This window comes from Lepeophtheirus salmonis, chromosome 5 (assembly GCF_016086655.4).
Source record: "Lepeophtheirus salmonis chromosome 5, UVic_Lsal_1.4, whole genome shotgun sequence".
In the NCBI taxonomy this organism is placed as follows: Eukaryota; Metazoa; Arthropoda; class Copepoda; order Siphonostomatoida; family Caligidae; genus Lepeophtheirus; species Lepeophtheirus salmonis.
In genome coordinates this window covers 4,656,439-4,673,350 of record NC_052135.2, presented here as the reverse complement: position 1 = coordinate 4,673,350, position 16,912 = coordinate 4,656,439, and the positions used below count along the sequence as shown (strand labels likewise).

Sequence of the window (16,912 nt, the reverse complement as noted above, 5' to 3'; positions counted from 1 at the left end):
ATTTTTACAATAGGGATACTTTTGTTCTTAACCTGGACATGGGTGGGTACATTCAATTAAAATTTGTATAATTTTTTACTTCTCTCTAGATGATTTTAGTTTCCTTTTTGGTGTTATAAAGGAGTAGTGATTAATAGCCAATGCAACAAAAAAGTTCTTGTAACGACCTTAAACGGTTATAAGTTTCACAATTTTACAGATTATTCAACGCCGAAGAACATGAAAATGATTGAATAAAAGGTGACCATCAAGGTTTAGTCAAAATTATTTAAATCAGAATAAGGGTATAGATTTTTACGATTCAGTAACATATTTTTACATGAAAGAATTATTTAAATGAAAATAAAAGTAAATAACTGACTGATACAAACATTAAGCATTTGAAAAAAACTTCCATTTCTTTATCTTGGTATAATTATTAAAAATGGGTTCATCAATTTATAAAATGATGACAGTTATATTGAAGAGAATATCTCCTTTTTTAGATTTAACTTCAAATGGAGCTGAACGGAAGTTTTAGAAAACCCTCGAAGGATTTAATTTTTTTTTAATTCCATTGTGGAATGTTTATGAAAGAATTTATTAAATAATAATAATAAAATAAGCATAGAAGTGTTCTATTATTTCATTCAAAATTATATTCCTTTGAAAGTTGAATCACCTTTGTTGATATTAATCAACTATTTTGAAGAAGTTTATTGAAGAAAAAAAAAAAAGGGCTTGTTTTAAGCCCCTTACCTCTAACTTATTAAAAATATTAATATATATTATTACTGAAAAAATAATGAAGAGTTCAATTTATTTTTAAAGAATATTAGTGTAATCTATATTCAAGGCAACCTAAAAAGATTATTTACAGAAATTCCTGAATAAATATAAAATTTTAATTTGAGCCCAAAATGTTCAAAACTGACCTTTTTTATATTTCAGTTTTTTAATTTCAAAATTAAGTGTTTATTCTATTATTATCTAGATATAAATCTAAGAATAAATAAAAAAGATTTTACGCTTGAAAGTGTTGATGTAGCCTATAAGACATTTTTAATTTTTCATAATTAGGCTTGAGATCCATTGAAATGAAATTCCATTCCTATATATACAACCTTGAGGTATTTGAGTCACATAAGTCATTTTGACTTAATGCAGACTGTTATGTACATACTCTATGGATAAATAAATAGTTTATGAAGAGATGAAGATTTTTCGTTTCTCATGTTTCTATTTTTATTCAAAATTGTTACAACTATTTACTGAGCTATAAAAGACATTAAATGCTTGTTTCCCATTTTTCTCTTGGAATAATTATGAGATTATGCTCCAAAATTACAAAGCATTCTATCAAATATCACTATGTAATTAGTTCTATAACTCCATATAGTTGGCTCCAACCATATTAGAAAGTTCCAAGCCCTACAGATTTCAGGTTGGATATACAAGGGTCCATTTCCCCAATATTTTAATGTTGGTTTTCTGATAATCAATATTTTAAAACGGAGGAAAGAAAATCACTTATTCCATTCAAATATTGATGAAAAAGGTTTTTTATTTTTCTTATTATATTAATATATATGTTTTATTTTGGGTGGAACTTATTCTATAGTAAGATTTTGATAGTCATTAAAATTATTTGGGTAAATATTCTCAAATTATTCCAACAGGAAAAACCATTTAATGCGTTTTATTGCAATAAATATTGCAAATTTTGATTAAAAAGTTAAAAGAAAAATCATGCAAACTTTTAAACAATAACAATGTATAAAACGTAATTTATTTATATAGTATCCTTAAGGCAAAATCATTTAGAATAGTGAGTTTAATTCACGGTTTGATTTGTTCAGTTCAATATTAATCATGGTTTATATTTTAAAAAGTATTACAGGAGAGTCTAAATTTCAGGATGACTTGATTATATTATATATTTAGAATCAGAGAAATAGATTAAAACAGATAAACCTTCATTGAAATGTGAATAAAATTTTCGTATTTAAATATTATAGATCCATTACACCAAAATAGATTTCAAAAGCTTTTAAAATCTATTGTTCTAATTATCAAATATTATATCATATGATATAGAATTGTATATCAAAAATATTGCTCGTTCAATTCAGATGTATAATGACAAAACATCAATAAATATTCAAATAACAAAACACACTTTCGATACTAAAATCGATGACCACTAATTGGCATACATGTCAAGTCAAAAAATAGAGTTTGAGAAGATAAAAGTGTATCCTGAGTGGAAAAGTCATGAGGATATTACCCTTCGTATAATTTTCAACTAGAATCCAACAGTGGCAACCATAGTACTTGATATTATAGAAAGCCTGAAATTTATTAAACGATACTGGGTTGAATGATCCTGAACTTGATTATTATGTTTGAATCTCAAGATGGAGTTAAATGATAATGAAATCCAAAAATGGGCATGTGTGATGAAAATGTCTTTGTAATTTTCATTTAAATATGTATCGTAAAATTTTTTTTATAATTTGTTATAAAGCATTATCAAATATTGTTTTTTTCTGATCTGACCTCACTTTTAGACGGATTTTTTTTCAGGCTTAATTTTTGATGGACAGAAATTAGTTTTAGTATTTTTTTTTTATAATGTCCCTGAACATAGTACTATACATTGATGCAAGTTTTGTTAATATACTTTATGGTTGAAAAAAATCGTAAATTCAATTTTAGGTGGTACCTTGAAAGTCTGACCTTCTGTATTTTTTTTAGGTCTTGGTGTTATGATGTTTGACATAGTAATATACTTGACATAAGTTTGAAAGAACAAGAATTTTTTCAATATACCTTGTTTACAACCTATTTTTTTTTCGGTCTTGGTGTTTTATGATGTTTTGACATAGTACTAACATTTGAAAGTTTTGTCCATGTACCTTATTGTTCAAAATGTCCGCCAATGTATGTTCTAAGTGACATAAGTAATTTCAGAAAGTCAAACCTTTTGTATCTTATGGGTTGAAACCTTCTGTGACAGGCTCTCCGACTATGACTGAAGAACAAGAATATAATAGTTTTAAAATACAATACAATATTAATCATTTTGTGCTTAAATTAATAATTAAATAACATTTTCAGCCTAACAAGTACAGTTTTAAGGTCAGAAAAAAGGTAAACTTCTTCTAAATTTTTATTTTAGCGTGTGTAATATGGTGTTCAATTCTATAGGTGACATATTTATTCGATTTTCTGTTCTATTTTAATGAAAAGGTTATGTTTGTAAAGTTGCAGTCTACAAACAGCGTTTTTGAACTCTATAGCTATTTGAAAAATGACTTTTTTTTTAATAACATTCTCTATTTATAAAGGGATTCAGAAGTTCAATTTTAAAATTATCTTGCAAAATATCATAAGTTTCAATTTTAAAGTTATGTTTTTAAATTTCAAAGTATGACGTTGAATTTCAAAAGTTTTATTAAAGTTCCTTTTCTTAAATGATAAATAAGAATATATGCTTATTTTTCATTTTAAAGAAAAAAAAATGGTACCCCTCAATATTTACAATTTTATAAAATAAAAATCGTCGGGTATGATATAAGTATGATTGATCGGTTCCAACAGATTTTTATTCATCTTTCAATGTCCCAGAGCAAGATTATAATATCAAACAGAAATTGTCATTTCCTTATACTTGCAACTTCGTAAGACGATCACAATCATTGACTTTTGAAATTGTATTTATTGTCGCTCTTATTACTTTCCCTAAGAAATCATTGAATACATTACTGTACTTTTTTGGTTGGATATGATCATTCAAGTTCCTTCATTTTAAGCACTAATTTGAGTAAAACCATTTGTGTAAATTACTAATCAGAAGAAACTACAGTGGTTCTGATAGTTTGAGTATCCAAAGTACTTCGTTGAAAAATAAGGATTATAATATTATATATTACTTGAGAAAAGTAACTTTAATGAAACTTTTGAAATTCATCAACATAACTTTAATATTCAAACCTCAGAATTTCAGCAACATAACTTCAAAATTGAAAATTCTGAATCTCTTTATAAATAGAGAATGTCGTTAAAAAAACCATTTTCAAATGCCTATATAAGTCAAAAAATGCCTTTTTAAGAATGAAACGTTATATATATATAACCTTTTCATTAAAATACAACATAAATCTAATTAACAGGTCCCCTAAAAATTAGACACCCTATTAAACACAGTAAAATAAAAATTTATGAGAAGTTGATCTAACAAAAATAGAATAGAAAAAAAAAGTTCAATTTTTGTAAACAGGAAATATTTGTTACACAGTACCAGTGTTAACTTTGTCAGGCCTGACGAGGCAAAATCATTTCGTTAACGAAACTGTTTTTCGTGACGAAGAAGGAATTAAAGATAACTACGACGAAACAATGACAATGTCTTACGGAGATTTTATTATGACACTGACGAAACTCTGCCATAAAGTAATGACTTCAGATTACGAACCCAAAAAACATCAATGCAACTAGTGATGCTCATGGTTCGTGCAACATACTCCCATGGTCCTACGACAAACTCATGACACAAAAGTTTTCTTAAAGCGTATTAAATTTAATTATTAATTAAGTGTCTGTGTGATGTGTATATATGGTATCGACAATGTGCAAAATGCCAGGGTAATCTATAAAATTTTCAATAGAGTGGTCAATCGTTATTTTAACTTGATTTACATTGTCATTTTAATTAATTATGGGTAATTTGAACATTAAAAAATTCAATGCTCAACAAATTGATCGTTGAGGATTTGACTGTTGTACAATTTGAATTAATAATAAATAAACCCCCTTAATTTGGGGAGGTCTATAGCCCCTCCAGCCCTCCTCCTGCGGAAGCACCTGTGACCTTGATGCAAACCCAGTAGGAAGTCAAATGTATCATATATGTTAGTTAAATTTTTGTTATACTCTAGAAGGCATATAAAAAAACTGATGTTAAGAAGTTATTGTAACCTAGAATGTGGCTTTATTCGACTGAATTCTACAAAAAGTAAGATACATCTAACAAATCGTTACATACATAAATACTTTTATACACACACACAATATCAACTTGATAAATAACAAATCACTGCAAACGATCGATACAATAGTATCACAACACAAGTCTTCCCCTCGCACTCTATTTTACCATTCCCATTCCTACTTATCCTGTGGCTTTTAGCCTTTGAGCAGCACACCATTTCCAAATTGCGTCCGAGATTTTTCCGTCCTCCCAGTAATGTGTAGGTAACTTGATTCACATTAGTATGTTGGACTAATACTTATTAGTCTAACATAATTATAATAACTTCTAAATGTATTAACTTTATTACATGAAATAATTAACTTATTAATCATAGAAAAATGACTTTGATTTTTGCATAAATAACTTAAGGCATTTCTTGAGCTTGATTAAAAAAAATATAAATACTCTTGATAAAACAGGGTTACAATACAAATTAAATATGCTTTGCTGATATGCATTTCTTAGAGCTATAAAATTTAATTATAAAAATCTCAGCCACAGTTCAACTTATAACGAAAATGCATGGTTACATATGATAATGATATTTTCTAACGGCCTTCCAAAAAAATACTCCTAATTCTGCTGTCATTATATCATATGTTGGGCGTAGTATTATTTATTTTTCTTCTCCGAAAAAGTAGCAAAGTGTATCGTTACTTTAAAAAGCTGGTACACCCAGGGTACCAGTAATCACATCATCATATAGGTTACAAACAAACAATAAAACTTGAACAGGGGGCATAATTATGGACAGTAAACTAAGCGTCAATAGGATAAAAATTGGTTTGTTCATATCTCTTAAATAAGTGACTTAATTTAAATTACATTATCAATAATAGACGTGTTTATTTCTTAGTTATTGCTTATTTACTATCATTGTATAGTCGTTAGGTATAAAAATATAGAGTAAAACTCCTATGATTGTATAATCCTACATGTAACTTATTCCAACAATTATGATCGATAAAATCATAACAAAATCAAATGATAATTAATGTAATATAATATTAAGACTTATTATTAGGTAACAAATAATTAAGTTTGAATAAGGATCATGATTATAGACTGTAAACTCCATGTAAAAATACTCCAATGAGGCATTGAATTCAGTCTTATCCGTGTTTATTGATGTACAAGAAGAAAAACGCTAATACGAATTGGCAAACTACGAATCCCATGCAAAGAATTCCTGAAAGTAATTCTATTGTCATGACTCATGGTAGATATAAGAAAATATCGTTATGTCTTACATAAATAAAAATGATCTTCTCCGGTCTCATCCTTTAGTCAACGGATGGACTCCGAGAGAACTCACCCCTACTTCCTTCCAATACTCTATAAGAGCTATGGGATTACCATAAGACCAATTAAATAATATAACGTAATCTTATGTAATTAATACGTATTTTATTCTCTAATTTCTCACGTGTACATCTCTTTACTCATAACACAATAATAATACTAATGAATATTCATAGAATGTTCTAGTCATCGTCAGAGATGTTCTCTGACGTCAGAGCTTTGTATAATTAGGGATGAGGCGACAGCTCACGAGCCGAGCTGTTAACGTCTCTCCTAACAAGAGCCAAATTCACAACTTCATCAACACACTGGTATTTTCTATTTAATTTCGAGACCTTTCGAAGTACTAATTATCCAAATAACTAGAAAAGTCAAAATCCTTCTCTTCATAAGTCAAAATATTCTTCTCGACACTTTGCGTTCCTTCGCTTAATGTACCGAAGTTATTTACTTATTAAAAGGTTGCGATAATTTAATTTCAACTTTCCTCTGTCTCTAGCTCTAATTTCGAGTATGAAGTGCGGGCCAACTTATACAGAATAGCCGACTTTTGCAGAAATATTTATTCTTCAGTTATCCTAAAGCGAATAATTTAAGCATCAATAATTAGAATAAGGAGCCCAGTGACATCCCTATAAAACAACCCATTAATTTAATTTTCACATACCTTAGATAATAAAAAATAGTTGCTTATATTACTTGGCAAACTCTTGAGTCTTTGGTGGGAGTCCATTTGCACCTTTTATGGAATTGATCTACAACTTCCTTCAATTTATACTTTTTGGAATATGAAACATTTTCTTTTTAGTCGAAGTTCATTTATACTACAATACACTGCACTATACGATACCATTAAGAAAAATATTTTGCAATTTATAATTGTTGCCTAATATTATCATAATTAATTAAATTAAGCTTACAAGGTAGTACATAAATTGCCTTCAAGTCTTTTAAAATAGATTTTTTTGTGTGTTATCAAAGCTAAAAGATTATTTCTGTACTAAAGGAAACAAAGAAGAAAACTAACATAATCTAGAGAAAAGTAGGAATTTCTACCAAGGCCCCTTTTTATGGAGGATACTTACCCAAGGCCAGTGTAAAAGTATAAAAATTGTCCCCCATGTTATTAAGATTATATAATATAGATAATTATTAGTTTTTAAAATGATTTGTTGATAAAATACTATTTATTTTCTACTCTTATTTATATTTGAGTTTTGAATATTGATCTGCTGAACCGGAATTAATTCTTGTTAAACTGTCGGCTAGATTAAAAATGATATTCCATTAGCTCGTGAGAATTTATTTAATAGAATTGCTATAATTTCATTTCGATTCTTTTTCAATCTCTTTATGGAGTAAAGGTTGAGAAAATGTGTAATTATTTTTCAGACTTTGAGAGAAAAGGATATTTAATGTTCAAAATATTTGTTAATATATAAAAACTGATTAACACTGTACCTAAATAAGAGAAACTTATTTGTTACAACATTTTTTTAATAAACATACACTTAGGAATGTTAAATCATTAATAAATTTGTAATATGTGACGTATAACATAACCCCTAAAATATTTTTTTTTTCTTAAAAAGTTGTAAAAAATCAAGTTTTTATTGTATCACGCATTTTTCCCTCCAAAAAGAAACAGAAAACAGGCTCAAAATCATCTGGTAGTTCGACTAACTAGTGATTTACACCAACTTCTGTTTATCTTTAGTGCAGTATACAGAGTATGACTCTATCGGCACATTAACCGTTTATCATTGTTCCCTTTTTTTATTGTATTCCTTCTTCATAAGTATCTTTTATAATCAATAGTAACGTGTAGTTTGATGAATAAAGAGTTATAAAGAAATGTATAGAATTGAAACAGAAATTGGTATTAGATCTAATACTACATATCTCTTAAGAACTCCCAGACTATCATTAGTCTTATTAATATTTAAATCTTAGGTAGTACTTTATTCGCTACTTTATATAAGATTGCTTAGTAATATTTTTATTAAAATCATAGTTATACATTTGTATTTGTAATTATACCCAAAATTTATTGATAGAAATAGTAAAATGGCGAATAAAATGTATATTACATAAATATACAACGACTAGAAGGGATCAACAACAAATTGTATCCCTGTGCTATTGGAAAGGAAGCAATAAGTATTGCTTCCTTTATCTATCAAAAGAAATAAATTATGAAATAGCTATCACGTATCAAGTGAAATGAATGAATCGACAGCAGACAACAAAGTACCCAGAAATACTATGGACGTATCGAGCAACTGGACAATAGACTAGAAAACGCGCAGTCCAAGTGGTGGTCTAGAAGAAGTTCACGAATAGGTTATTTTTTTAGTAAAAATATATTAATACGGCTTTTCAATACTAACTGTTTGAGTTAAAATCTATAAATATTTATTCATAATAGGAAAACTAATAAGACTAAATAAGCTGCAATATATTACCAATAAAATGTATATTATTTTTTTTAAAAATGAATGCACAAAACAGAAAAATGAATGTTCAAAACTTAAACAATATCAGATTGAAGTTTGCCAACCTTTCTAGATTTGAGTTTCTTTTGAGATGTTTGTATTTCTGCATTCCTCTCGGATGTTGTCATTGAGATGAGAAAACAAATTTTGCCCATCACGTTGAAAATCATTAATTAAATCTTGGCAAGAATGTTTGTCCATTTGTAAACTTGATCACATACAGTATCAACTATCGCTTCTATTGTAGTTTCTGAGCTCTTTCTTGACTCTTTATAGTGGATTTCTTTGATATGAGCAAAGTAAGGGAGTAGTGATGGCTTACCTCCTAGACGTTTCAGGGGAATGCTGAAATATTATTGCCTTTGGAAGGAGCTATAAATATTTTTTAAATTGTGTACAGGGTCGAATATCCTATTGATGTTGTGTGCTTGAATTTCATGAAAAAAGCTTCAAATTGCGATATTTCTTTGCTCAAACGCCTTGATAGGTCCTCAAAGTGCTATATTTGATGATTAAAAGATGTACTTGTAATAAAATAGACGAAATTTGGAGTTTTTTCGAGAAATATATTTCAAAAAGTCGGGTGCTACCACATCCATGTAGTTTCCTCCAACGGATTTGATAATAAATTTAAAGACTATTTTAGTTGTTTGGTAGTTCTCGCAGCCCTGCTAACATAAACTTAACTCACGATCGGAATCCTGAAGCTATAAGTATAGTATATTTCACTGATGAAAACAATTTTTAAATATCCCGTATCTTTGAGTCGCCGCTCTTTTTATTCATCTGCATGTAGTCCACATAGCTTTAGGTATCCATGGAATACTAAAGATAAGTACAGCAACTAGCATTTGTTTTTTAAGAGCGCAGCCATCAAAGGCAATAATAATTTAATCCAAACAAGTTGATATCATCAAAGTTAGAACTTTACTTAGTAAGAATCGCATCATTTTCGTTCAATGAATCACTGTGATTCTTTTAAAATTTTTTACAGTGTAGTGCCTCTTATTTCTCTATATTAAATATTTCTAATAATATAATTAATTCGAATGGTGTGATTTTGAACAAGTGAACTGTCTTGGAAAGAATTAAAGAATTCCATATGTGTATGCGGCTCGGTAAGGTTGTATTATCATCCGCAAATGTATCGAATTTGTGCTCTAAATGCCCTGTAGTGATACCTTTGATATATTCATTGTTATCAAATTCCCTAGTTAAATTGTCGAATGCCACAATGAAAAGGCTGGGAGATATTGGGTTTCTTTGACGGCAGCCTTGTTTAATCTCAAAGATCTTCTTACCACCCTTGTAGGTCGCTCACTCCAATACCAACCATTCTAATAAAATTTTCTCCAAAATCACGAACATTTGATGACATACGTAAAATAAATGTTGTCAAAGGCTTTTATGAAGTCAATTGACATCAATGCAATGTGATTTAAAGTATTTCGTTCTTTATTATTTTTCCTTCAGGATTAAGTGATGTCATCTTTATTAGGCTGAGGAATAGGATATTTTCAAATTTGGATATTGATAACCTTTACAAATTATAAATATTATTTTGATAGTTTTTAAAATGGGCAATTTGAAAAGTATGGTCTATACTAGAAAAAAAACAACTTGCAGTAGGATGACTAAATTAGGAAAAATATGATTTTTATGGAATCAAGAAAAGGGAACTCAAAACCAATTGGTGATATGTTGAAAAAGTATATTCAGCTATATATTTTTTTTTCACTATATCTTCCTTTAATTGTAATAACACTTTCGACACGCCAGTGAACAGATTGGCAGCTCTTGACAATGAAGGCTTGTTCATGGCGTACCACGCTGTCATGATCTTATTCGGGAGACAATACAAATTTGGACGATAGGTAAGGCAGACTTTCTTCTCAAAGACACCACAAACTACTAAGTCCAGGAGATTGAGGTCAGGACTGGAAGACCTCCACATGTAGCTATTGTTTCTGCAGAAGTTTTTCTTTGTCTTTGTTTGTAAATAGTGAAGTGTCCGTCCTTATTTAGGACTGAAGAATGCAGTTCCTTTCAGTTCAGTATCAGTCATGTCCAGTTAAGTCCTGTATATCAGTCCTAAAAACTTAAAAAGTTTGGTCGTTGATAACACCACTCAACTTTGTTTATTCTTTATTTAATCAGTTATAGTACTGATAGTCTTAAGGACTATTCCCTAAGATCGATTTTAATAGTCCTAAGACTGGATGGAACTAGACTGAATAAATAAGGACCTTCACAACAATAGATGTAATGGACTTCTTGATTTTATAGTCACTCCAAATAGAGATACCAACGGTATCTGCAGCCTTTTTGGTACTGACACCGACATAGAGGACATCGTACACGCGTTGCTTTTTATTGTTGCTCAGACATTCTTACACATGGGATAAATCTGGGACTATACAAAGTTAATAGGAATTCAAGGTTAGACCATCATATAATCGGGATTGCTAGAATTTTCAATTTGATGTATCGTACCGACTGCTGGGCAGGAGAGGAAGATTTTGACGTCATAGAAAATAGAAAGGATACCAAATACAAATCCACAAAAGGCCAAAATTAAGAAGTGGGACTAAGTTGTGGGCCAAGAGAGAAATGTTTGGTATCCTTGGAGTATAATATTATATCTTATTTACATTTTACAATATATATCTTATTACTAATTTATTATTATTATTACGATAGTAATACCTATTCGCCCTTCCAAAAAAGTATAATGTATTCGCGCAATGAAACTGTCAGTTGTGAAGTTGCCATTTGTGATTCTCCTAACAACATAATTTATCATCATTTTCCAAAGGATCCCTCAAGGAGGAAAAAATGGGAAAGTGCTCATCATTGAAGGGACCCCTTAGGAAAATACACCAAATCAATTTTGTTCATTAGACTATCTGTCAAGTTAATATCGGAGTTTATGGTATACACACAACATTTTTGTTAATGCAACCTCTAGTTGGGTTCTCTCATTCTAAAGATAATTCAAACTTTTCAAGTTTGAATCTTCTAGACGTAATATTTACCAAGCGATACTGTTGTTGAAAGGTGTAACATGGAAGAGGTGCGTTACTTTAGGAATAATATAAATATTCTATGCCCTGATCCTACCACACACTTTTAAATTGAAATAAGATAAATAAGAAGTTGTTTTCCTAATTCTCTTACAAGTATCTTTATCATTCATTTCGCAACTTCCTTTGCCTATCCAAGATCCCAAGAGTTGTAACTTTGATTTCAATGTAAAATGAGGCCAAACTTTTCCAAGTAACCTGTTAGAAGGACTGATAATTTCAGTTTTTTCTTCATTCATCAACAGACAAGATAATTTAGAGAATGAAGATAAGACCCCAAATATGTTTTTGATTGATTTTATTGTCTGATACAGACTCCTGCAAAAAATCATTGTTTCGTCGTCTGTATACTATAGACATTTTAAATTTGAATGTGTAAATTGAAAGCCTTTTATTCCATCTGTATGATCTATTTATTGTATTAGCTCATCAAAGCATATGATAAAAAGTTTAGGAGATAGAGGATCTCCCCGACTAACGCCCCTGCTGTTCGAAAAATATCGGAATTTGTTTATGCATTTAATCATTGTACGAGTATGCACTAAAGTAACTGCAACCCTACGAATGATAAAATCACTAAGTTCTTTTCCGTACATCGTAATTATTATGTACTTATGAGACAAAGTATCAAAGGCCTTTGCAAAATCGACTGCCATCACTGTTAAGTCACTGTTAGACTCGACAGGAGTTTGTAGTGAAAGAGAGATACTATCCATGATCTTGTTTTTTACAAAACCAAATTGTGATCCATGTAAAAGTTTCCTTAATACTTTGTGTATACAATTAGAGACTACAAATGAAAAAAAAAAAAAAAAAATTGTACTAGCAATTTTGTATAACAAGAGGTCTTAAATTTTTAAGATATCTAGTATCCTTTTTTTGTTCCTGAAGCAAGGCAATGTGTCTTTCTGAAGCAAAGCCAGAGAAAAAAACCAGCACATAAAACAAGAGCAAAATCGGTGCAAAATGGAAGATATATTTCTTTTAAAATTCAAAGCTAAAACTCGATGGACCAGGAGCTTTATTTAATTTTGCATTTTTATTAATAGTACGTATAATCTCTTCCATTGAAAGGTGCCCCTAAACCATGTTGTTATCTTCATTTGATAGTGAAAGCTCTTTATCAGACCTGCATCTGGGGTCTTCACAGAAGGAAGCCTTTCTTAAATTGTATTTCATATATTCTGATGTATGTTTGCAGTCGATACAATTATACATATTGGAGTAAAAAACAAACCTCTCCTTGAAAACTAATTCAGAATAATTCGATTCTATACCATTTTTAAGTATGATTGATAAGTTATTATAAAGGTTATTTTTCTTTTCAAACTGTAATTATTACAATTTTGATTTCGATAAATCAATGATGCTCGTTATTTTCAATTTAACTCTATGAAAAAGGTCTGATTCTCAATAAAGTTGGCCCAGCATATATTTTTAACATTTTCAGGTACTAATTTTTTATTTTAAATTTTCTATTTCATTCAGTTGTCTGCTTCTTTTCTCTGCATGTCTTGCACCTATTTGTCGACATAACACCTTTTATTTGGATACTCATTTTTTTCTATTCAGTGAAAAAATCACTACTATTCTTAACTCTTGATTTTGCATTTTCAATTTTATCAATTATTCTATCATTCACATCAATCTCCTCCAGTAGTAAAGAATTAAGCTTTAAATACCTCTAATTCTTGCTTTCCTTGAAATGGGGTTCATTTCAATAAATAAACCACGATGGTCAGATATTTTAGTATCTATCACTGCATACGACTTTAATGTGTCTGTTGGATAATTTTTATGGAGAAAAAGATATCTTCTCGAGGACACAGGCCTGGAAAATCTATCCACAGTAAAAAATTATGACTATAATCTTTTACTGAGTCAGCACAGTTGTAAAACCAGTGGGTCTTGAAAATAGAAAAGAGGGACGCCGTAGCTCGAGGATGATGATTCCTTGTACGCTGAATTGAATCTCGACCATATTTAAGTTTTATATTAAAATCTCCCCTCATTATGGTCGGTACTTGTGAAATAACAGCTGAGAGTTTTACAATAAAAAAAACAGGATCGTCACAATTTGGCCCGAATATCCAAATTACATCAAACAGAGAGCTTGATACCCTATATTGGACCTTGATTAGATTTCCATTATAACACCGGTATTCCATTTTTGGCTGTAGTTTTTTTAATCAATACTGAAACACCCCTTTTTGGATGTAAGAGGGGCCTATCAAACGTGAAAAATGAAGAGTAGCATTCTGACAAGCAACAGTGATTCTCTAAACTGCCCCTCGTGTCTGATAATATTATAATGTCAGGAGTTTTTAAAAATTTTAATAATCTAATCCAATCCTATTTTTTCCCCAAACTCTGAAGAAAATTGCAATTTATAGATAAAAAGGAGATCATGATTTTCTATATAACTTTTAGGGTTGCTCATAGCCTTCTGTCGCCATTTGAGATTATGAAGCAAGTCTTTTTGTATTGCAGACAGATTTGAATCTAGACAGAATAATATTTTCTTCAGAAATATCACCAGTGGGTTTAATCGGATACAATTTTCCAGATGAAAAAGATGTAACCAAACTTGTTTTAAAACAATAATTAAATAATTCTAATGTAACCGATGAAGCCAATAATAGAACAGGGATTGAAAATATTTTGTTTCAGAATATATTTAATTCAATTAAAGAAAATCTTAATAGCAAAGAATCTTCTCTACAAAACTTAGATGATTTTTTTAATGGAAGTATAAGTGATTCTACAATTTTAAATAACTTAAGAAACAATAGTGACCTTGCTCAAATCTTGCTCCAGACAGCTTTACATCCTAACAATGGTACTGGAGATGGCTCGCCATTTGGAATTAATTTCCCAAATCAAACTGAAATTGCCAAACTAGTTCTTCAACAACTATTCAACAAATAAATGGAACTGTTGGAGCCATTAATGGAACAGGGATTGAAAATACTTTGGTTCAAAGTGTCTTGGATTCAATAGTCGGAAACAACAACAGAAATGCATCCTTTAATCTAAATTTCTTGTCATCAAATACAACCGATGTTCAAAAGTTGATTCTTTCGAATTTACTTCAAAATAATGGTGCTCATAATTTGACATCTGTTTTTTCTACTCCAAGTGAAGAAGATGTACGAAAAGCTCTCTTAAATAAAATGTTACAACAGAATAAAAATAATTCTTCCACTGGATTTCCAACACAGAATGGAAATGAGATACAACAGGAAATACTAAGTAGTATTTTATCTCCTGATGGAAACAAGAGTCTTCCATTTAGCTTTTTAAACTCTAATGAAACTAACGTTAAGAAATTAATTCTTCAAAATCGTCACCTCCATCAGATTCTGAACAGGATCAAGAACTGAATATCTTTAAAGAAATTGTATTGGGTCAGGATGAGACAACAACTGAAAAAGATATGGGAAACATAACTGAAATTTTGAAGAAAAACCCTGTCGATTTTAAAAGTTTATCTGGAGCAGACTTTTCATCGCATATTCTAGGAAGAATGCAAAAAAGCTCAAGAAAAATAAATTATATCTGTGGGGAGGGCTGTAAGGGCCCTCAAAATGAATTCCAGTATATTGGGCATGGTGATTGTCTTCCAAAACAGTTGAGATGTAATGGTATTTATGACTGCAGGGACGGATCTGATGAGCTTTTATGTGACAAAGAAGGTGAGTTTAAGTTAAAAATTTTAGTATTAATATTATTTATCATATAAAAATAAATCTAATGTCGAATGTTATTCTGCATTTAGGGTTTGAAAAAGAAACATGTCAAGAGTTGCAATGTCCTAATGGTCAATGTATTCCTTCTGATCGGAAATGCGATGGAAAAATAGATTGCCCTGAATCTTATGATGAATTAGACTGTCATTCAACTAGTTTAAATTGTACAGATAATGAATTTTATTGTGTAAAAGATGCACGGTGTATTGCATCAAGTTTCCGATGTGATGGTACTTCAGATTGTGTAAGAGAGGATGAAGATGAACGAAATTGTAATTGTGACTTAGAATCACAATTTAAATGTATAATTGGAGGAGGTTGTATAGATTTTGAAAAAGTTTGTGATGGAGTTGAAGATTGTCCAGATTTATCTGACGAGTTTAACTGTTTGAAAGCCACAACAAATGGAGAAATACAAATTAGGTATGTTTTTACTCTGATAGTTTTTACTTCATTTTTAAACAAAATGTTATCGATTTTAGGAACAATAATGATACTTGGTCAACCATTTGTTTTAATAAAGACTCATCTCTCGAATTTGCAAAAGCTTCTTGTCAGCAATTAGGATACGCTTCTGCTAAATTTGAAAGTACTACCTTAGAAAATAAAGAATCATCTAACTACAAGGGGCTCAGCTCCAATGTATCTCTAACCGATATTAAAAAAATTGATGCAAAGATCTTAGATGACATACCAGCTTGTGACAGCAATCCCAAGCCAATTTGTGAGGAATTTGGTATGTTTATTATCCCATCTACTTTTTCTTTAATTATTTGTGAATATATTTATTTATAGAATGTTCAAAACGAACACTTACTGAGAGACAAATAAAGAAATTGAAAGCCCAAGGCACCATCACCATTACCTCTCTAACATCAGAGAATGAACTTTGGCCTTCTTTAGCGTATCTATTTAATGTAAAAAGGAAAACAAGTTGTGTTGTTACAATTTTAAATCCCAAGTGGTTGATTACATCGCATGGATGTATGGCTGAGAGGTTTGTAACCATATTCATTTATTTCAAAAAAGTTTTGTAATATTTTTTATAATAGATCAATGGATCCTTTGGAATGGGTAGCCTTTGCTGGCCCTGCTAATGGACAAACGGATCAATCAAAAACTCAAATTAAAATAGTAAAGAGAATAGTTTCAAATCCCTCAGTACGATTCCAGTAAGGATATTATACTGACGATTTGGCTCTTATTGAACTAAATGATCCTTTGATCTTCAACGATCATGTTCAAGCCACTTGTTTGGAAGAGTCTTCA

General features: G+C 30.0%; 1 protein-coding gene and 1 long non-coding RNA gene across 2 annotated transcripts; one reads left to right on the top strand and one right to left on the bottom strand.

Annotated features, from left to right (window-relative positions):
- Positions 1-4,949: 4,949 nt before the first annotated feature.
- LOC121117516 (uncharacterized) lies at positions 4,950-6,477 on the bottom strand. Its single transcript, XR_005864194.2, has 2 exons — positions 6,265-6,477; positions 4,950-6,203 (listed from the first exon to the last, which is right to left on the bottom strand). It is a non-coding gene; the product is annotated as an uncharacterized lncRNA (long non-coding RNA).
- Positions 6,478-15,107: 8,630 nt separating this feature from the next.
- Positions 15,108-16,906, top strand: LOC121117513 (uncharacterized). Its single transcript, XM_040711973.2, has 5 exons — positions 15,108-15,589; positions 15,673-16,066; positions 16,126-16,379; positions 16,439-16,640; positions 16,696-16,906. Exons 1-5 carry the CDS (start codon positions 15,331-15,333, stop codon positions 16,817-16,819), a joined length of 1,233 nt encoding a protein of 410 aa, XP_040567907.1. The 5' UTR covers positions 15,108-15,330; the 3' UTR covers positions 16,820-16,906.
- Positions 16,907-16,912: the final 6 nt, after the last annotated feature.